The 21,084-nt window shown below is 68.0% G+C and overlaps 3 protein-coding genes across 3 annotated transcripts; 1 reads left to right on the forward strand and 2 right to left on the reverse strand.

The window, feature by feature from the left end:
• Positions 1 to 1,368: 1,368 nt before the first annotated feature.
• On the forward strand, positions 1,369 to 10,669 carry LOC121672603 (eomesodermin-like). The gene is given in 10 exon segments (XM_042045310.1): positions 1,369 to 1,666; positions 1,668 to 1,930; positions 1,932 to 2,063; positions 8,324 to 8,478; positions 8,556 to 8,677; positions 8,771 to 8,929; positions 9,480 to 9,541; positions 9,651 to 9,906; positions 9,908 to 10,229; positions 10,232 to 10,669. Coding segments are annotated over 10 exon segments (1,677 nt in total). The 5' UTR covers positions 1,369 to 1,639; the 3' UTR covers positions 10,411 to 10,669.
• Positions 10,670 to 10,812: 143 nt separating this feature from the next.
• Positions 10,813 to 17,838, reverse strand: LOC121672602 (oxysterol-binding protein-related protein 7-like). The gene is given in 23 exon segments (XM_042045309.1): positions 10,813 to 11,288; positions 11,588 to 11,710; positions 11,790 to 11,916; positions 12,002 to 12,143; positions 12,774 to 12,918; positions 13,013 to 13,091; positions 13,190 to 13,253; positions 13,330 to 13,467; positions 14,066 to 14,257; positions 14,259 to 14,356; positions 14,586 to 14,676; positions 15,144 to 15,275; positions 15,357 to 15,437; positions 15,577 to 15,701; positions 15,797 to 15,926; positions 16,018 to 16,110; positions 16,195 to 16,298; positions 16,385 to 16,505; positions 16,589 to 16,699; positions 16,784 to 16,897; positions 17,021 to 17,074; positions 17,211 to 17,333; positions 17,488 to 17,838. Coding segments are annotated over 23 exon segments (2,832 nt in total). The 5' UTR covers positions 17,824 to 17,838; the 3' UTR covers positions 10,813 to 11,179.
• A 1,318-nt stretch (positions 17,839 to 19,156) lies between these two features.
• LOC121672601 (39S ribosomal protein L10, mitochondrial-like) lies at positions 19,157 to 20,996 on the reverse strand. The gene is made up of 3 exons (XM_042045307.1): positions 20,592 to 20,996; positions 20,373 to 20,517; positions 19,157 to 19,802 (listed from the first exon to the last, which is right to left on the reverse strand). Exons 1-3 carry the CDS (start codon positions 20,976 to 20,978, stop codon positions 19,558 to 19,560), a joined length of 777 nt encoding a protein of 258 aa, XP_041901241.1. The 5' UTR covers positions 20,979 to 20,996; the 3' UTR covers positions 19,157 to 19,557.
• Positions 20,997 to 21,084: the final 88 nt, after the last annotated feature.

Below are 21,084 nucleotides of genomic sequence, written 5' to 3' on the forward strand. Positions count from 1 at the left end.
CCCGTCCATCCACCCCCTACGGCCGCCCTGCGCATCCTTAACTCCCCATTTCCTCCTGGCCCACAGCTGGGCCGCTCCGTGGGGGAAGCAGGGCTGTCCCCATTCCTCATCCCTGTCCCTATCACTGACCCATCCCCATCCCAGGCCACATCCTCATCCCTGTCCCCATCTGCAATCCTGTCCCCGTTCCCGTTCCTGTCACCATCTCCATTCCTATCCCTATCCCCGTCCCAATCCCCATCCCTGTCCCCATTCCTGTCCCCACCCCCACCCTATCCCCATTCCTGTCCCCAGCCGCTCCCACTGACCCCTGAGGATCCCCACCCGTGACCCCGGATCCCAGGGGACTCAGGTGTGGGTTTGGTACAGACCCACCCGTCCCCCTTTCCCTCCTGCCCCTCCCCACTCCAGAGGGGTCCCACGGGAAGCAGCCCAGCTGCCAGGAGGGGGGACAGTGGCGGTGCCCCTCGTGCTTCCGTGCGGTGTGGGAGCGGTGGGAGCGGGGTGCCACCGAGCCACCCCCACCCTCCCGCGGCGCTGCCCCACTGGGAATGGAAAGTATTGACGGGAGCCGAGCTGGGCATCTGCCAAGGGAAGCGGCCACTCCGGAGCCAAATGCCTCGGTGGTGGCTCCAGGGGACACCGGGACTTCCCCAGGCGCAGCGGGGTCAAGGACAGGTGCCGGGAAGGCCTGGCCTCGGGATGGGCACGGGAATGGGCACGGGGGGTGGCACGGCTTGGCTGAGCTTCCCGGGGGTCTCACACCACCCCAAAACCAGCAGAAAGGGAGGGGGGACCAGAAGGGGCCGAGCCCTCAGTGCCGGTCCCCAGGCGTGTCACCCCTCCGGTGACTGCAGTGACACCAGAGTAGGGGAGGCCCCGAATTACCCCATCCCTGTGTCCCCCTAGAACCCCAAAACACGGGCAGGACCGTGCCCCGCCCCCCCCTTATCACTCCATCCTCTGTCCCCACAGCGTCCTTGTCCCCTCCCGTGTCCCCACCCCTGTCCCACAGTCCCACGGCTCCTCCCGTGTCCCCCATGCCCTCCCCACGTGTCCCCGTCCCGTCCCGCTCTCCCCGCGCGTTGCGGTCCCTGCGTGGCCCCCTCCCCGCCCCCGGCCCGCCCCGGTTGGTGGCCGCCCCCGCGGGGGTGGGGAGGGGGGCGGAGGGCGGAGCTCCCGGTGCGGAGCTGCTTCTTTGGATAAGAGGCGCGGGGCCACGGGGATGGGCAGGTGGAGCGTGTGAGGGCACCGGCGGCAGCGGGGCAGGGCACCTCGCCCGGCCCCGGCCCCCGCCGCCGCGGGGGGGGGGGGGGGGGGGGGGGGGGGGGGGGGGGGGTTCGGGCGGCGGGGGGGGGGGGGGGGCCCCCCCCCCCCCCCCCCCCCCCTCCCCGGCACTTTTTTGGGGTTTTCCGGGTGTTTTAGGGTATTTTTTGCGGCGTTTGTTGTTTCGCCCCCTTCCCTCTTGGCTGTCCTCGGGGCCGCCGCCGCCGCTCGGGGCCCCCCGGCACTACCGGGCATGGAGGGGGCGGCGGGAGCCCGGCCAGGTGGGCAGCGCTGACCGGCGCCGCTTCCCGGGGCCGCCGCCGGCGGGGACCCCCATGAGCGGCTGAGCGGGGCCGGTGCCCCCCGCCCGTCCATGGGCGCGCTGGAGCCGGGCACCGGAGCCCCCCCGGCCCGCCGCCCCCATGCTCAGCGCCGCCGCCAGCTTCGCCAAGGAGCCGCCGGGCCCCCGGGACATCTCCGCCGCTTTCTTCGCTGATGGAGGGGGACCGGAACCGGGAGCTCCCCCGCTCCCTTACGGCGCTCCCGGCGGCTTCAGCGGCCGGTTCCTGGGGCCCTGCCCGCCGTACCGGGCGCCGCCGCCTCCCGCCCCGCCGGTGGAAGGTTACGGGGGTGCCGAGGGTGGTTTCGGCGGCGGGGGGGGGCCCGCTGTGCCCCCCGCTCTGTGCCCTGCCCGGGTACCGGGCGGCCGGGAAGGTGCAGGTGATGCTCAACAATTACCCGCTCTGGGCCAAGTTCCACAAGCACCAGACCGAGATGATCATCACCAAGCAGGGCAGGTGAGCCGGGAGGACCGGGGGGGGGCTCTGGGGGAGGACCGGAGAGCCGGGGAACACCGGGCGAAACCGGGGCTGGGAGGCGGAGGGGCTCTGGGAGGGACTGGAGGGGGTTGGGGTGGACCGGAGCGCACCGGGACGGAGCGGCACGGGGGAGCAGCGGGGCGCCGGCGGGGACAGGGGTGTGCCGGGACGGGGGAATGTCGGAGGGCTCGTGAGGCACCGGAGGGGACCAGCTGGGGGCACCGAGGGGAACCTGAGAGCACCGGGGGAACGAGGCCCGGGGCACCGCGACAGAGTCCGGCAGTGACACCCGGACCCGCACAGGCACCGGGGGTGGCAGGAGGGGGGGGGTGCGGGGGTGGGGACACCGGCAGTGAGAGGGGTGGGACAGGCCGGGGACCCTGGCCCGGTGAGGGGCTGAGGGGTCCTGCCTCGTCTCCCCAAAGGACTGGAAGTGTGGGAGGTGTTTGTGGGGCTGGGGGTGCGAGAGGGGACGCCCATCCCTGTGGGTTTGGAGAAAAGCCTGTGAGGGGGAGGCAAAGCATCGCAGATACCCCCTGGTGTTGTTTCCTGGGGGAGTTGAGGCTTGTGGGAAGGAGAAAAGGCTCTGGGGGTTGTCCCCACCTGTGTCAGGGAGGGACGGGGGGGTCGGGAAGGTGGCAGAGGTGGTGTCGCTGCCAGGGGCCCGCAGGCAGCTTTGATCCAGCCCCAACCCACGGGCCGGATCCGGAGCTCGGCCCTGCAACAAGTGGCGAGGAGCTGCTGCTACCCCGCAGCGCCGTGGGCGGGTGGGTGACACCCACTCCGCTCACTCCTCTGGGGTGGAAACCCCCTCTGCTCCACGGGGCAGGCAGAGCCCGGCTGCCCCACGTGTGACCAGGGAAGGGGGAGCATTTTGGCCACCTCCCAGCTGCCAAAAACGCCCTTGGTAACGCCACAGCCGGGCACTCGCTGTCCTCTCTGTGCTGCCTCCGGCCTGGGGTGTGCACCCGCTGCAGGTTCCCGGGGCTGGGAGAGGACTGGGGAGTTTTTGGGGGGCTGGAATTCTCCCTGCCTCTGCTAACACCCCGATTTGGGGAGTCTGGGTGCCATACAGGCCCTGTGGGGCCGTGGAGTCACCACGACTTGGAGCGAGGGGAGCCCAAAACGCTGAGCCCATCCTTGGGCCGCACACTGGTGTGATGAGGGTGAGGGGAACCAGACTTTGGGGGTCTCAGTGGGATCACGGCAGGGCCACCACCAGATCATCCCGAGGGGTTCCCAAAAACCCCGTGCCAAGGGGAAACAGGGCAGCACCCCGCATTCTGCGCGCCCAGCAGCTGGCACAGACCCCCCCCCAGCCCCTCCTGCCGCGCAGCCCCCCCTGCCCAGCCCCATCCCTGCGCCCAGGGGGTCCCTTTCTGCCCAGCGCCGGGGCTGCCTCTCTCGGCCGAGAGACAGATGGTGTCACTTCGATGCTGAGCCCAACCTGCTTAATGTGTTGGAAGTCTAAACACGTTAGGGCCGCTTGGTTTGCCACGGCCGTGCCCGGCCCCGCTCCCCCCGCTGCGCTCGGGGATGCTCCGAGCGAACCAGGGCCGGCACGGATGGGGTGATGCATCCCCAGTGCCAGCCGTGAGGGTGGCGGGGGTGGCGGGCACCCTAAATGGTTGTTGTTGCCCGCCACCCTTCAGGCCTTGCCGGGAATGTGTTGAAATTCAGCTTTTTTTTCTCCTTTTCTCCTCTCTTTCCCAGCTGGGTGCTGGGGCAGTGCCCTCGCTGCTGTGTCGGGAGCTGCTGCTGAGGGGCTGGAAATCGGGGTGGCCCCACAGATCCCGTCCCCTCTGCCCTGCTGCACCTCTGCCTTCGGCTGCCAGCCTGAAACCAGGCGATTTTGGGATATTTTTCTCCCAGCTCCATCCCCCAGGAAGGCTCTGCAGAGGGACTGGGGGGCTGGGAGTGGGGTTTGCTCTGTGCAGGGGGGGCTCACGGCAAGCCCAGCCTGTGGAGAACGTCAAACCCAGAGCCACAGAACATCCGTTTCCCCCGACCCTGAGCTGCTTTTGCAGCGCTCGGTGTGCAGGGCCGGGCTGCAGCGCGCCTGACACACAGGAAAAACCCCAGCGCGGGGCTCGAGGGGGGACGTGAGCCCCAAACGGGGACCCGAGGGGGACCTGAGCCCCAAAGCAGGGACCTGCCGGGCTGGGGGGCTGCGGGGCAGGGCAGGGGACGCGTTCCCATCCCGCTGTTGGCTCAGCAGCCCCATCCCGCTGGTCCCTCAGCACTGATGGGGTTCAGCCCCCCGTGGACCCCTGGGGAGGAGTTGAGGCTGGTGGGGAGGGGGACATGGTGGCACTGGGATGAACCTGGCCAGGCACGGGGATTTACCCTGCTGGCACCTTTCCTGCTGTCCTGTGCCACCCCGTCCCGTCCTGAGCCACCCCACACCATCCCACCCCAACCACTCCGGTGCAGATAATTTCCTGCTGGTTCCCCACACCGGTCCCCGTCCCCGCTCCGTCCCCCGCGGCTCTTGGGGTTCGGCAGGGCAGGATTTCTGCGGAAACCCCCAAGGACTCGCCGGCACCCCGACAGCGACGGGCCCGGGGAATTCCTGCCGTTGGGTTCTGCAGTGGAGTCGGGGCTGGCTCTGCGTTTTGGGGGTGACACAGGGGCTGGCCCTGCCTTTTGGGGTGACACAGGGGCTGGCCCTGCCTTTTGGGGTCACACAGGAGCTGTCTTTGCGTTTTGAGGGGATGCAGGGGCTGGCGTTGCCTTTTGGGGTCACACAGGGGGCTGGGCCTGTGTTTTGGGGTCACACAAGGGGCTGGCTTTGTGTTTCGAGGGGACGCAAGGGGCTGTCCCCGTCATTTGGGGACACATAAGGGCTGTCCTTGCACTCGGGGGTGACTCAGCACTGCTTTTGCGGGGTGCAGGGACTCTCTTTGCATTTGGGGACGCAAGGGATGGCTTTGCCTTCGGAGAGGACGCTGGGGGTGGCTTTGGGGACACAAAAGCTGCGTTTTCACCTGGCAAACGCGACGGTGGCTTTGATTTGAGGGGTGGCCGTGCAGGAGGGGGAACACCAGAGCTGGCAGCGCCTTTTGGGGGGACTCGGGAGTGGCTCTCGGGGCTGACAGTGGCTGTCCCCCGCAGGCTGGGCTGGGGACACGCAGTGCCCGGCTGGCAGCTCGGCGGGGTTGGTGCAGCCGTGTTGTGACTTGTCACCGCATCCTGCTGCGCTGCGACATTTAGCTGTGCCCTGTCCCCCACGCCGGGCAGCGCAGCTGTGCCGTGCAGATGTGCCGTGTCACCATGCCGTGCGTTGCCATGCCACCGTGCCATGTCACCGTGCCATGTCCAGCAGCCGTGCCATGTCACCGTGCCATGCACTGCCGTGCCACTGTGCCATGTCACCGTGCCATGTCCAGCAGCTATGCCATGTCACTGTGCCACGCACTGGTGTGTCACCATGCCATGTCACCGTGCCACTATGCCATGTCACCGTGCCATGTCCAGCGGCCATGCCGTGTCACCGTGCCACACACTGGTGTGTCACCATGCCATGTCACCGTGCCATGTCCAGCAGCCATGCCATGTCACCGTGCCACACACTGGTGTGTCACCATGCCATGTCACCGTGCCATGTCCAGCAGCCATGCCGTGTCACTGTGCCACGCACTGGTGTGTCACCACGCCATGTCACCGTGCCATGTCCAGTAGCCGTGCCATGTCACCGTGCCACGCACTGCCGTGCCACCACGCCATGTCCCCCTGCCCCACACCTGTGCCACGCCGCCGTGCAGCGGGGGCTGGGGCACGTCCCACGCGGCCGTGGTGGCTCCTGCGGTCCCTGCGCTGCCATCGGGGGAGGAGGAGGCTCAGGAAGCCGCAGCCCCCCCCGTGCTCTGCCGGGGGCGGGGGGCTGGGGAGGCTCCACTGCCTGGGAGGGTTTGATCTCCTGGATCTCCTTTCCTTCCACCTGGGCCCATCTTGGACACCGTCCCTGTTCCCTGTGTCCCCATAATGTCCCCTGTGTCACCAGGTGTTTTCTCTCGGTGTCTCCATCTCTCCGTGGCCCTCGCGACGCCCCGAACCGAGGGGTTCACGCAGGGACAAACCCCGAGAGCCCCGAAACAAAACCCTCCGAGGGTGAAACCAGCGGTGCCCACCCGACTTGGTGGGGGGAGCCCTCCGGGGGCACCTCCCAAACCGCAGTGACCAAACCCCGAGTCCTGCCCGAGCCGGAGCTCGAGCGCCTGGGGATTTAAAAATAAAGGCGAGGCGAGCGCGGTTTCGGGTCTTGCCCCCACCCTGCCGTGCCCGGCCGGCCCCGTGCGGTTTCTCCGCGGCAGCAGCAGCAGCGTGTGAGCGCCGAGCCGCGCCGGCTGCTCCGCTGGCAGCGCCGGAGAACGCGCTGTGGGAGCAAAGGGCAAAAAAAAAAAAACAAAAAACCACCCAAAAAAAGCTGTTTTCTTCCTCTCTGCTCCTTGCAGCAGCTCGGGCTGGTGCAGCAGCCGCGCTGAGACCTCGCCCCGGGGGCAGCCGGCACCCCGGCTCAGGGCTCCGGCGGCACCGAGGTGGTTTTTAATGCGGTTGCAATTTTTATCAGCGGCTGGAACCCCCTTTTTCCTCGGAGCAGCCGCGTCGAGCTCGCTCCGGAGGAGATGCGAGCCCGCTGGGACGGCTCCTTTGGGGACACAAAGGGGAAAACGGGGGTCTGCGAGGGCTCGGGGGGACCCCTGGGGGAGCCGGGATGCTCAGGGCCAGCGTCCGTCCTGGACACGGGGAGCACGTGCGGCTCCTCGCCACGGCTGTTGCTCTCTCTGCTTCTTTCTCTTTTTAGTTCTCTTTTTATCTTTATCTCTTTCTTTATCTTTTATCTTTATCTTCTTTTTATTCTTCTTTTTACTGGTTTTATCTTCTTATTCTTGTTTTTAGTCTTCTTCATCTTCTCCTTCTTCCTCTTCTCCTCCTGATTCTTCTTCATTTTTTCCTCTTCTTTTTTCCTTCTTCTTTTTCTTTTTTCTCTCCTTTTTGCTTCCTCGTTCTCTTTTTTATCTTCTTTTTTCCTCTTTTTTTCACTTTTCTTCTTCGTTCTCTTTTTTATCTTCTTTTTTATCTTCTTTTTTCTTATTTTTTCCTATTTCCTCTTCCTTTTTTCTTTCTTCTTTTTTCCACTTCTTTTTTCTTAACCTTCCTAATCTTTTTCTCTATTTTTTCCTTTTCTTCTCCTTTTTCTTCTTTCTCTTTCTGTTTTTCCTTTTTTTTTTTTCTTTTCTTTTCTTCTCTTTCTTTTTCTATTCCCCACTCTCTCGCAAGGGCAATTTTGAGTCAGCCGGCACCCGCTGACTTTTCTTTCCACTGCTCTTTGCACACCGCTCCCCCTGCGCTGCCCGAGCTCCGCTTCCTGCGGGGGCCACGGCCGATCCCCCGCCCGCTCCCGCCCGGCTCCCGGGGCTCCGTGAGCTCCCGGACCTTCCCTTTTCTCCTCGCACCCCTCCCAGCCCCTCTCCCCTCAGGAATTCGGGATTAATTCCCCTTCATTCCCTGCCTATGGGAGATCTCGCGTGTGGGTTCGAGGGGGTGGCTCCCTGGTGGGGGTGACATTAACGGCGTGGCCAGGCAGCGGGGGGGACGCTGGTGTCCAGCTCCGGCCATCAGAGCTCCAGAAGCCGCCAAAATCCCACGGCTGGAGAGCCGAGTCCGGCCGGAGGGGGCTGAACCGGTGCCCGAGGCCACGGCTGGAGGCCGCGCCGCGAACCTGAGCTGGCCACTGGGGCCACTGGGGCTACTGGGGCCACTGGGGCGAGTGGTCAGTGATGGACACGAGGGACAGAGCAGGCAGCAGAGATCTCCCAGCCTCGCACGGCGATTTGAGGGGACACCCGGGGGGGACGCGGGGTGCAGCCCCGGGGGGGGGTGGCAGCTGCAGCCCTGTGGTGCCCCCCGGCCGTGCCATCGTGTCCCCTTCCTGCCCTTGGCGCAGGCTGGCGCCCAGCCCGAAATAGCAGCGGTGTTGGTTTCCGATCCGGAAGGTGCTTGGGGAGGGGGAGGAAGATACCGGGAGGGGGGGGATCGGCCCCGAGAGCATCCCCCAGCTGCTGGGGTCACTCAGCTCCTCACGGGCACCCAGGCGGCCGTGGGGGAGGGGGGCGTTGGGGAGGGGGGTGGGCACCGCGCTGCCTCAGTTTCCCCATCACCGCCCCTTCAAGCTGCCCTGTGTGCCAAGGGCCGAGCGGGGAGGGCTGACGGTGCCTGTGCCTCTGTTCCCTCCCCAGGCGCATGTTCCCCTTCCTCAGCTTCAACCTGTCGGGGCTCAACCCCGTGGCCCACTACAACGTCTGCGTGGACGTGGTGCTGGTGGACCAACACCACTGGCGCTACCAGGGCGGAAAATGGGTGCAGTGCGGGAAAGCCGAGGGCAACATGCCAGGTACGGGCTCTCCATCCCCTTCCTCATCCTCCTGGAGGTGCCGGGATGGGGGTGACGCTGTCCCCGCTGTCCCCCAGGGAACCGCCTCTACCTGCACCCCGACTCGCCCAACACGGGCGCGCACTGGATGCGGCAGGAGGTTTCCTTCGGGAAGCTGAAGCTCACCAACAACAAGGGCGCCTCCAACAACGTCGGGCAGGTGAGGGGAGGGTCCCGCCGCCCTGCCAGGTTGGGCCGGCTCCTCTTGGGACCCTCCCTGACCGCCCGCTGTCCGCTTTTCCCCCTCCCCCAGATGATCGTGCTGCAGTCGCTGCACAAGTACCAGCCGCGGCTGCACGTCACGGAGGTGAAGGAGGGCGAGGGGGAGGACGGGTACCCCTCCCCGCACACCCACACCTTCGCCTTCCCCGAGACCCAGTTCATCGCCGTCACCGCCTACCAGAACGCCGACGTGAGTACGAGATCCCCCTCCCCGTCCCGAGCATGGGTGTAGGCCCCCCACAAAAAAATCCCCCAACAGCACAGAAACTCCAGGAACCAGTAATCATCCCAGTGTCATCACAGCAACCCAATAACCCCCGCAGAGCAGCCCCATTAACCCCCCCCAGCACCCTCTAAGGTGTCCTCAGCGTCAGGAAAACCCCAATGGCCTCCCCCTGTCTGCAGCAACTCTGCGATCCCAGGTACATCCCCTGCATCCCCTCGGCATTCCAGGACCTCCCCCTGCGTCCCTTCAGCATCCCAGACGCCTCCCAATGCCGCCCGTATCCCCTCAGATTTCCAGAGCCTCCCCGCGAATCCCTTCAGCATCCCACTGTCCCCCCCAGGATTGTCCCACACATCCCAGTACCCCCTCCTGAATCCCTTCAGCACCCCCTGCACCGGCAAAGGATGGGATTCTGGTGGGTCGGGGGCTGCTCGGGGGGGAAAAGGGACAGCGGGGGGACATCCCGGAGGAGGGACAAGCTGCCAGCAGCCTCCTCAATTCCCCGTGCCCCCAGATCACCCAGCTGAAGATCGACCACAACCCCTTCGCCAAAGGATTCCGGGACAACTTTGACTCGTGAGTGTCACCCCCACCCCCTCCTCCTCCCGCCTGCCCCTCCCCGGTTCTCCCGCGGCCTCACCTGGCGGGAGACCCCCCCCCAAAACCCCACCCTGTGCCTCCCCAGGATGTACACGGCCTCGGAGAGCGACCGCTTCACCCCATCCCCGCCGGAGGGTCCCGGCTGCCAGCAGCTCCTGCCGGCCCCCCGCTTCCAGCCCTTCCTGCCCGAGCAGTACCCGCTGCCCCCGGGCCGCTTCTTCGGGGGCGAGCGAGGGGCTGCGCTGCCCCTGCCCCCCAAAGACCCCTCCCACTGGTACTTCCCCCCGCAGCAGCCCCCCGCCCCCGGCGCGCTGGAGTTCGGCGGCTACGACGGGGGCTACGGGGGGGGGCAAAATGGTGCCCTATGGGGTGAAACCCTTCGCCCTGCCGCCCGCCCCGCACCCGCCCCTGCCCTACTACCCCGAGGGGCCGGGGGGCTTCGGGGTCCCGGGGGGCTGGAGCCCCGGGCAGTACGGCCCCAAGGGCGGCGCCGCGGCTCTGGGCTGGTACCGGGAGCCCCGCGAGGAGAAGGGCAAGGAGGTGGAGGGCTGGGCCCCCGAGCCCCCCGCCGCTGTCGCCTCGGGGGACTCGTCGGACTCGGGGTTGTACGAGTGCAAGCGGCGGCGGGTGTCCCCCTACCCCTCCAGCACCGAGAGCTCCCCCCCGCCCCGCAACGGGGACCTCTACGACAAGGACCCGGTCGCCGACGGGGGCTACTACGGCTTCTACGGCAACTGAGCCACACCGAGGGGAGCGAGGGAGGGGTCAGAGCCTCCCCGGGCGCCCCAAATCTGGGTGCAAAGGGGTTCTGTGTGCCCCCGCCCCCCCCCCACCCCCATATTTAACACCCATATCCTGGGACGACTTGAGCAGAGGGGGGGCTCAGCCAGACAATCAGCCCCCGGTGCCACCCCGGTGGGGCCGCGGGGGCGAGCGGGGAGGGGACGGGCTGGGGGGATGGTGGTGAGGGGTTTTTTTTTTGTTGTCGGTGGTTTTTAGGGGAGGGGAGTTAATGCTGAAGTATTTATTGAGGCGCTCCCCCCCCCCGCGCCCGGTGTGGGGCGGGGGGCAGCAGCATATCGCAATAAAGGGGACACTGTGGGACACGGCTCTGGTCAATTCTGTGCATGTGGGGAGGGAAACTGAGGCACGGGGAGGGGGTTAAGGGACTCGTGCTGATCCCCCTGAGCCCCCCGAGGACGGTGATGCGGGGTGGGGGGGAGACAAGGAATCTCTGTGCACACCGCAACTCTTCACAGCCTTTATTAGAGCAGCCCCTGTGCACATTTTGGGGGGGGTGAGGGGCAGTGGGGTTTTCCCGCCCGCGGGCACCCTGCGACCCCCTTAACACCCCCCCCCTCATTCTCCTGTGCCCCCAGGGCAGGGGGGCACTGCCAGCCCCTGCCCCAAAGCGCCTCAGCTGTGCCCAAGGCTCTGCCCCGGGGCGGGGGGGAGGCATTGCCAGTGCGCCCCCCTCCCCCTTCCCATTTTTATATCACAGTTTTATTGAAACAGCGGCAAAATGGCTCAGAGGGGGCGGGGGGGACCAGCCCCGCTGCTGGGCACTGCTGTGAGGAGCTGGGGGGGCTCAGCACCCCCCGGGTTTGGGGGTCGCTACCAGAGCACCGCGCTGTCCAGGTGGGCGAAGCCGGGGTGCAGGCGCAGCTTCCAGTAGGTGTTGTTGGTGACCCACGACTCCTTGCCGTTGGCATCCGTCAGACGCCTGGGGATGGGGTCGGGGGGGGGAACGTTTGGGACTTCCAGGGGGGTTTTCCCATTCCCTGAGAGCCCCACGCATCTCTGAGCCATGAGGTCTCCAGAGGGCCTCCCCATTCCCTTAAAACCCCCACATCTCCCTCAACCATGGGGGGGACTCGCAGGGGGGGTTTCTTGATTCCTTAAGAGCCCCACACACCCCTGAGCCATGGGGTGCTCTCAGGACTCCCAGAGGGTCTCCCCATACCACAAGAGCCCCACATCCCCCTGATCCACGGGTCCCCCAGCCCCGGGAGCCCCCCAGACCTGAAGAACCGGGCCTGGTGGGTGATGTTGTTCTCCTCCATGACACGGCGCCGGTCCCTCTGGAGCTGCTCGATCTGGCGCTTCTGCGCCTCGGCCGCCGGCACGTTCCCTTCCTCCAGGTACCTGGGGGACACAGGACACGGCTGTGACGAGCTGGCCGGCCCCAGCCCGCCCCACCCCGCACCCCCGGCACGCTGCTGACCGCTGGTCCGGCCGCAGGCGCGTGTCCGTGGAGGGCAGGACCCTGCGGAGCTCCGGCGTGAGCTCGTTCAGCTCCAGCGCGAACTGGGTGAAGCCGTAATTCCTCTCGTGGTCGCGGGGCATGGGGTCTGTGTGGGGGTGGGGGTTGTGGGGACAGTGAGACACCCCCCAGGATGGGGTAACCCCCTCAGGGTGATCCCCCCAGGTCCTTACTGGCTTTCCAGACGCACTGGCCCGGGGCGGGCCCGCGGTGCAGCCCCTCGTGCCACTTGCCGGCCAGGCGCTCCACAGCCGTCCCGCTGCGGCTCAGCACGGCCCCCTGCACCTCGTTGGCCCCCGCACCCCAGTACCGAGCCTGCGGCCACCGGGATGTGGGCGGGGTGGCCGGGGAGAAGGGCGGGGCCGGGAAGGTGGGGTGGGGTCAGCGGGAAAGGGTGGGGCCGCTGGGGAAAGGCGGGGCTATTGGGAGAGGGTGGGGCTACTGGGAAAAGGGTGGGGCCATGAGGAGGAATCTTCTGGAAAGGGCGGAGTAATGGGGAAAGGGCGTGGGCGCCGGGAAAGGGTGGGGCCATTGGGAGAGGGCAGGGCTACTGGAAAGGGAGGGGCCAGGAGGGATGGGTGGAGTCTTCTAGAAAGGGTGGAGTCACTGGGAAAGGGTGTAGCCGCTGGGAAAGGGCGGGGCTGTTATGGGTGGGGTCCGTGGGAAAGGGTGGGGCACGAAGAGGGGCGGGGCCACCAGGAAAGGGCGGGGCTATTGGGAAGGGGCGGGGCCGTAAGTGGGGGTGGGGCCAGATAAGGGGCGGGGCAACAAGACAATGTTTAATTAACAAGTCGGTGATGGGGCAGGGCCGCACCACAGCTGAAGGGGCGGGGCCAGGCCGTGATAATGAAGAGGGGTGGGGTCAGGGACAGTGGGTGGGCGGAGCCTGGGCACTAAAGGGCGTGGCAGGGCGTGGCAGGGCGTGGCAGGGCGGGGCGGGCACACCTTGCAGAAGGTGAGCTTGCAGTGGTAGGAGGCGTCGCGGGTGTTGCGGATCAGCACCTCCCCGTAGTGCTCGATCCAGCGGGGCCCGCTCAGCACGTTGTGGATGCACGTGGTCACCTTGTTCCACTCGTAGTGGTCCCCGGTCCTGCGGGCACCGCGCTCGTGGGTGGGCACACACAGCGCAGGCGGGCACGGGGGAGGCGATGGCGAGGAGCCCACCCGTGGGGCCGGGGTCTCACCTGGGCAACTGGACATTGACGGTGCCCACGGGGACGATCTCCAGGGACTTGCCCCAGAATTTGTTCTTCCACCTCATGTCTGGGGGTGCAGGAGGAGGAGCAGGAGGAGGAGGAGGTGAGAACCCTCGGTCCCCTGGGAGGAACTTCCCGGTGCCCAACGCCCTCCCAGGTGCTCACCTTGCCAGAAGACGAAGTTGTCGGACTCGGCGTGGCAGGCGGAGATGGGAGGGTGGTGGGATACCTGCAAGGCCAAGGAGGGACATGCCAGCGCCCCGTCCGGCTCCGGGGTGTCCCCGCAGGGTCCCCCCAGTGCCCACCTGCTCGCTGATGAAGCGGAAGCCGCGGTCGGGCCGCACGCACTCGTAGGTCTCGCCCAGCACGGGGTTGAAGGGTTTGCTGCCCGCCCGGTAGTAGGTGGAAGCGTAGGCGGACACGGCGAAGGCGGCCACGTACACCTGTCACCGCAGCCGGCGCGCCGCTGTCACCACACCCGCGGCAGGCACACGCGTGTCCTCCCCCGTTCCCACAGGTCCCAGGAGACCCACGTGTCCTCAAGCGCCCCTGAGCCCACTAAACCCTCAAATTCTCCCCGTCCCCGCGTGTCCTTGGGCTCCCCCGGGTCCCCGAGATCCTCAAACTCCCTAAGTACCCCCATGTCCCCCAAACTTCCAGCGCCCCCCGAGCTCCCCCTACTCCCTTGTCCCCTGAGCTTCCTCGTGTCCCTCGAGGCCCCTCAAACCCCCCAAGTGCCCCCGTGTCCCCCTGGGCTCCCTCCGTGTCTCCCAAGCCCTCCACAACCTCCCAATACCCACGCCAAGTCCTTCACGTCCCCAAGCCACGTCCCCTCGCTCCCGAGCCCCCTGTGGCCCCCTGAGCTCCTTCTTGACCCCTTCACATCCCCCCTGCCCTCGACCTCCCCTTGTCCTCGAAGTCCCTCGTACCCCCCTGCCCCCGAGCTCCCCTAATCCCCCTTGTGCCCTCGATCCCCCTACATGGCCCCCAAGCCTCCCGTGCCCCCCGTGTCCCCGGTCCCCCCGGCTCTCCCCCCCTCACCAGGCGCTGCCGGGGGTCGCGGGCGCGGCTGGCTCTGTCGAGCAGCGCGCTGTACTCCAGCTCCTCGCAGAGCCGCTGCAGGGTGTTCAGCGGCTCGTTCAGCTGCACGGGCAGCGCCACGCGGGACAGATCCTTGCCCACGCTGCTCCGCAGGAGCCCCCACAGGCTCACGTCCCCCGAGGGCGCGGGGGGGCGCGGGCAGGCGGCTCCTCCGCCGCGGGTCCGGCCCCGGCAGCTCCAGCGGCGGCTCCAGAGGCGGCGGCTCTGCCGGTACTCCCGGGCGCTCCGCTCCTGCCGGGCAGCGGGGCGGTGGGATGGAGCCGTGCCCCTCCGCGGTGAAACCCTCCCCGTAGCTGCCCCTTCCCGCCGGGTTCTCCTCGTCCGGTGTTTTCCGTTCCCGTGTCTGGAGGCAGAGCTGCCCCCGCCTCGGTTCCCCCTTCCCGCACCTGTCGGGGGGCGAAGCCACCACCTCCACCGGTGCCCACTCCCTCCCCGGTGCCCTCCCCGGTGCTCCCCGTACCTGTCGGGGCACGGCCCGGCCCCCCCGGCTCGGTGGCCTCCTCGCAGACGCTGGTGGTGACCTCGCTGATGCACGACTCGTCCTCCGACGGCTGAGAAGGCGCAGGGACCGTCGGCGGCTTCGGGGGTCCCGGGGGGATGGGGGGGATATGGGGGGAACCCCACGGAGGGGGCGGGTGGGGCGCTAGCGGGAAGCGCCCCCCCAAAAGGGTGGGATGAGCCCCGGGATCCTGGGATGGGCTGGGGGTGTCGGGATGGGGAGGGGGGGTGGGTGCGGCGGGGGGGGGGGCCCAGCAGGACCCGGCCCCCGCCACCGGGCTCAGAGGCTGCGGAGACCCCGAGAGCGGGGAGGGAGGGGGCTGCGGGAGGCTGGGGGAGAAACCGGGGGGGATACAGGGGCTGGGGGGGACACAGGAAGCGGCTGGCGGGCCGGCTAATGAGGTGGGACGGGGGAGAGAGAGGGGAGAGATGAACCCAGAGCAGCGAGGGGTGGTGGGGGTCCGCAGAGCCCCCTCACCAGCAGAGATCCCCACCAGCAGAGCTCCCCAAGCCCCCTCACCTCGTTCTCAGAGGAGCTGGCGGACAGGAAAACCTCGCAGGCATCGAAGAACTCGGTGTGGGAGTCGGCCAGCGAGACGATGCTGCGGTTGGAGAGCTGCTGCTCCCGGCCCTTGGCGGGCAGCGCGTCCGGCTGCGAGGACAGCCACCGCCTCAGCCCCCAGCCCAGGGGGGGCCACCGTGCCCCCAGCTCACCCCAGCCCACCCCCCTGACCTCATCCGGATGCAGCGAGGCAAAGGAGTCCAGGGTGGTGTCGGAGGAGACGGAGAGGGAGTGGAAGCGGCGCAGGGCGGGCTGTGGAAAGGGGGACGCTGAGCCGAGCCCCTCCGGACAGTCCCCTCCAGCCAGGACAGGGCTGACAGGGACAGGGGGTCACCCAACACCCGGCTGAGACCCCAACAGCAGCACCCCGAGGTCCCCTGCGCTCCCTCACCCCGGCGGTGCCGGCGCTGCCAGGGCGAGGGGCCGGGCACTGCCGGTCCAGCGCCTGCCGCATCTCCTCCAGACGGGCCCTCTCGGCCACCAGCGCGGCCACCACGCTGCTGAGCGAGCCGTGCACTGCCGGGGACACGGGCGGGAGTCAGGCTGAGGGTCAGCACCCCAAAACCCACCCCGAGACCCCCATCAAGGCTCAGCCCCCCGCCCCATCCCACCTTTTTGGGCCAGGACCCAGAAGCTGCGCTGCAGCTGGCTGTACTCCGGGGGGAGGCTGAAGGGCAGCTGGCTCTGCGATGACTCCAGGTAGCGGGACAGGTTGGGGACAGAGCCGTGCAGGCGGCCCACCTGGGGGGACACGGGGGTCAGCGGGGTCACCCGGGGGGGCTCCGTGCCCAGGCAGTGGCAGAGCTCAGGGTGGGTTCCAGCTCACCCTCACCCTGCCAATGGTGTCGTCCTTGGCAAAGCTCTGCGTGCACCAGATCTTGGTGGTCCTCCGGCCTTTCTTCGGCCTCTCCGTGGCGGCCGAGGGCTGTGAGGGAGAGGAGGGGGCTGCAGCCGGACCCTCCCCAGGAATGGGAGGTGTGGGACCCCCTCAGCCGGCTGTGCCTCTCACCTGGCTGCCGGAGATGAGCGGGGCCGAGGGGATGCGGTGCAGGGCCTCCAGGTGTTGGAGCATTCCCGTCAGCTCCTGCAGCTTGGTCTGGCACTCGGACAGCTCTGCCGGGGGCACAGAGCGAGCCCGATCAGGGAGGGGGCACAGGGCACCCGCCCAGCCCCACACACCCCCTCGGGCCCCCTCTCACCGGCCGAGCAGCGCTCCAGCCCCTCGCTGTCCTTCAGCCAGGCGTTCACCTTGTCCCGGGAGCTGGCCAGTGTGGACAGGGCTGGGGCACTGCCCGAAGGCAGGATCCGTGTCCACTGGCCCTGCAGCAGGGGACAGAGGGCATCGCTGTCAGGAGCCATGTCCCAGAGCCTGCCTGGCGCTGTGACCCCGAGCTGTCACCCACCTGCACGTTGGTCCCCGTGGGGCCCCCTGGGGGACACGGCTCCGGCCGCTCGCCGTGGTGGTGGCTGCAGAGGCTGCTCACCCAGCTGGAGAACAGCTCCGGGGACTTGATCTGGGGGACAGCGGTGAGTTGGGGGGGACACGACCTGATGTCCCCAGCCCTGCCCCACCCCAGCTCCAGCCTCCCCAGTGGCACCTTGAGGTGATAAATGTTGTCCTCCGTGTCCAGGTCAACCCTCTGCGCCTTCTTGTTGACGGACATGACGGACTGCCGGACATCGATGGCACCGTGCAGTTTGCCCTTGAGGACCTGGGGGAGCCCAGGGACCCCTGTCAGGGGGAGGACCTCCCCTTTCTCAGGGGGGCCACGGGGGTGTCCCCAGCCCTGAGCCCCTGGGGAGGCTGCGTGGCCACAGCCTGGGCACACACTCACGTCCTGGCGCGTGGTGGCATATTTCAGGATCCCATTTTCCAGCACGAAGTACCGCTGGGGATGGAGGGGGAAGGGTTTTATTTGGGGGGGGGGAGGAGCAGAGAGCAGCCCCTGCAGCCAGCCCCCCGCTTCCCAAATCGTGCCAGGACCAGCTGGGATCACGGCTCCTGGTGCCAGCTCTGCCTGTTACCTTGTGCCAGCCCTTCAGGGGCCATTTCCTCTTCTTGAGCAGGTACCCCTCGTGCCGCTGCGGCTCCTGCCCGGGGCTGCCCCTCGCCCGGGGCTCCTCCACCACCTCCCAGCTCTCCGAGCCCTGCAGAGACCGGGATCAGCGTGGGGGGTCCCTGAGCACCAGAGGCCACCTTGCCCCCAGGCAGGTACCCACATGGGGCGTCATCCTAAAGCAGGGGGAAGCCCCCAAAGCCTCCCTGCCATCCTAAGGTCCTTCTGAGCCCCCCAAATCCAACCTGCTGGACGCTGCTGTGCTTGGAGGACACGGTGCTGTTGGAGCGGGACAGGGCTCTTTTCGGAGAGGACGGGTCCTTCTCGTGGCTGCCCATGGCCGGCGAGCAGAGGGGGCCAGGGGCACCGAGCCGAGCCCCTCCTCCCGTCCGGGCCGCGGGGCCGGGGGTCCGAGCTCGGCCGTCACGGCGGGAGCCGCTGCGGGGAGGGGACGGCAGGTCAGGGAGCTCGGGGACGGCATCTGCAGCCTCGCAGGGACCGGGGGCGGCAGGGATCCCGCTGTCCCCAGCTCCCGGGGGACCCTGCATGGCACCGCTGCCAGCACCCAGAAACTTCCGCATGAGCCGGAGCCTTTGACCCTCCCAGCTTTATCACGGCTGCACCGCCCGGTCCGGGTCCAGAGTCCGGCCCCGCCGCCCCACGGACCGGGTACCACGGCGCAACCGTGGCACAGGCAGCAGGGTGACATCGGTACAAAGACCGGGACCAACCCCTGGCCCATCTGGCACCCCCGAGCCGGGACATGACTCCTCCGAACCCCGGCGTGACCGCGCGCCCTCCCGGCAGGGCGTTTGCTCCCTTTGCCCTTCACGATTCCAGAGGGGGAAACTGAGGCACGGGGAAGCTTCTCCTGGCCTTGCCCTCCCCCCTGGAGCTGTCCCTGACGGGGCATCCATGTGTGCCGGCCGCTGCTGTAGGATGGATCCTGGGATAACCCCGAGACGGCGGCCAAGCCCCGTCACCCGTGACCACCGTCCCGGTAACGGCGGCACCGGTCACCGCCGTACCGACGGCCACGGCGCCGGTAAGCACGGCACCGGCAGATAACCACGCTGCCATAGATAACCCCGGCACCGGTACCGGCGGCTCCGCGCCCCCAGCACCGAGGGGAGGACACCGGGGATCTCCCGGCTCTCTCCCGCGGCTGCTGCCGGGGATCAGCACCGACCCCTCGCACCGGAACGGGGCTGCCCCGGTAACCCCGGGGGTCTCCATCCCCCGCGCGGGGCAAAGCCCATCGCCCCGGGGGTGTCACCTCCCGGAGCAGCGGGGGCCGGGGGTCGGGGGGCCGGACCCCCGTCCCGTGCCCGTCGCCGGTGCTCACCTGGGCTGGCGGCGGGAGGGCGGCGGGGGCCGGTCGCATCCTGCCCGGCGGCGGCGGCAGGAAGCGGAACACGGAGGGCGGTCCGGAGCCGCTCGGCTCTGCCCCCTGCTCCGTGGAGGACCGGAGCCAACAGCGCCGGGAGCCGCCGGGAGCCGCCGGGAGCCCGAGCGCCCGCACGGTACCGGGGCAGCTCCGGCCGCGCAGCCCCGGAGCCCACCCGAGAGGAGCCCCCGGGGAAAGGGGTGCGGGGAACCCCCGGGAGGGGCAGCACCGCACGGGGGTCCCGGGGTTGGTCATCCCACGGGGGTTTTGGAGAGCACCACCCCACGGGGGTCTCTGGATCACCATCACCATGGGGGTCTCGGGGACCACCGACCCCAAGGGGTGTCAGGGATCGCTCCTCCAAGGTGGTCCCGGGGCATTCCACACCCCCTCCCCGGGATTTCCCTCTCCCACCCCCAGCTCTGCTCCCTCGGACCCTCAGAGCAGCCCTGGCCTCTCTGCCCACCCTCAGGGGGCAGGAACAGCCCCCACCCACCCCCCAAAATCCCAGACGAGGCCTCGGCATCTCCACACAGAGACTTTAATGGACGCGACGGCGATCCCACGGATGGGATCAGTGTTCCAGTGCACCCCCATTCCGAAGGCACGGGGCTTGGAGTGCCCAAAATCCCCCCCCGGGAGGGTCCATCCCGCGCTCCTCCTCTGGCTGATCCCAGAGATCCCTGATCGCAGCTGGAATGCTGCTGGGATGCTCCCAAGGGAGCACAAGGGAAGGGCCAGGGCTCCCTGCTGGGGCTGGGGGGGGCCGCAGGACCCTCAGTGTCAAACCTCCCGTCCCTGGCCCCCTCTCTGGAGCTGGGGATGGAGTTGATTCCATGGGAATTGTGCCCATGATCCCCCAATCCCTTATCCTGGGGGCTCCCCGTGTGCCACAGCCAGGGAATGAGCCGCTTCCCGGATTCCAGCGTCAGTGATTCCCAGTGCTCTGGCCCGGGGGAGGCTCCGTGGGCCCCCCCGCATCCCGGAGCCGTCGGATGTGCTCATCCAGGAGCGCCGTGAGGTGAGCGGGACCCCGCTGGAGCAGGGAGGAGGTTTGGGAGGACAGCACGGACAGGGCTGCCACTGTCTGTCCCTGGGACACCTCCAGGGGCGGCAGCCGGGCGAAGTTCTCCACTCCCTGCCGGCTCAGGATTGTGTCGTCGATGCAGGCGCCTGGAAAACGGGAACTCGCCATGGATGTGGAACACCAGAGCCCTTCGGGAAGGGATTGCTCGCTCCTGCAGGCTCCCCACCCCTCGTTTTCATGGATGCAGCTCCGTCAGTGGGCCCCCATTCCCAGCCCCGGGCCCTCGTTCCCAGCCCTGGGCCCTCATTCCCAGCCCTGGGCCCTCATTCCCAGCCCCGGGCCCACATTCCCAGCCCTGGACGAGCCTCCCAAGCCCTGGGCCCTCATTCCCAGTCCTGGGCCCTCATTCCCAGCCCCGGGCCCACATTCCCAGGCCCACATTCCCAGCCCTGGGCCCTCATTCCCAGCCCTGGGCCCTCATTCCCAGCCCCGGGCCCACATTCCCAGCCCCGGGCCCACATTCCCAGCCCTGGGCCCTCATTCCCAGCCCCGGGCCCACATTCCCAGCCCTGGGCCCTCATTCCCAGCTCTGGGTCCTCATTCCCAGCCCCGGGCCCACATTCCCAGCCCTGGGCCCTCATTCCCAGCCCTGGGCCCTCATTCCCAGCCCTGGACGAGCCTGGCTCAGGGACGTGGGGAGCAGGGAAGGCTCTCACCCAGCAGGTTGACCTGTGGCACTCCCCTGAGCACCCGCAGCATCTCCCTGGCCCGCGTCTCCGGGCTCACCAGCAGGATGTTCCGGCACACGAAGAGCGGCAGGAGATTCCGGTACTTGGAGTGCTCCAGCACCGGCCGGACAACCTGGGAGAGGACTCGGGATGAGGCCCGGAAGCAGCGGGATAGCCCGGAACCCTTCCCGGGGATCCGCCGCCAACCTCGTTGAGGACGAACTGGACGTGGATGTGGTGCTTGCGCAGGTAGTGCCGCAGCGTCACCATGTCCTCGTCCGGCATGGAGTTGTACTGGCACACGGCCACCATGCGGCTGCCCCGCAGAGCCTCCTCCACGCGGCGCCGCAGCACCCGCGCGTGGCCGTCCTCCTGCAGGGAGGGAGGGAGGGAGCGGTGGGATACGGGGAAACGGGCGTGGGGCAGCCCCGCCGGCACGGCGCAGCTGGAGGTGCTGGCAGGAGACGGCCCCGTGGATTGTGGGGTGGTGTCATGGACCACGAGGTGATCCCATGGATCTCGAGGTGATGCCATGGACCACGAGGTGTTCCCATGGATCTCAAGGTATTCCCATGGACCACAAGGTGTCCTCATGGACCATGAGGTGATCCCATGGATCTCGGGGTGATCTCATGGACCACGAGGTGATCCCATGGACCACGAGGTGATCTGATGGATCTCGAGGTGATCTCATGGACCA

This window comes from Corvus kubaryi, unplaced genomic scaffold (genome assembly GCF_017639235.1).
Source record: "Corvus kubaryi isolate FWS band 111438036 unplaced genomic scaffold, C.kubaryi_AGA036_p1.0 62997, whole genome shotgun sequence".
Classification (NCBI taxonomy): domain Eukaryota; kingdom Metazoa; phylum Chordata; class Aves; order Passeriformes; family Corvidae; genus Corvus; species Corvus kubaryi.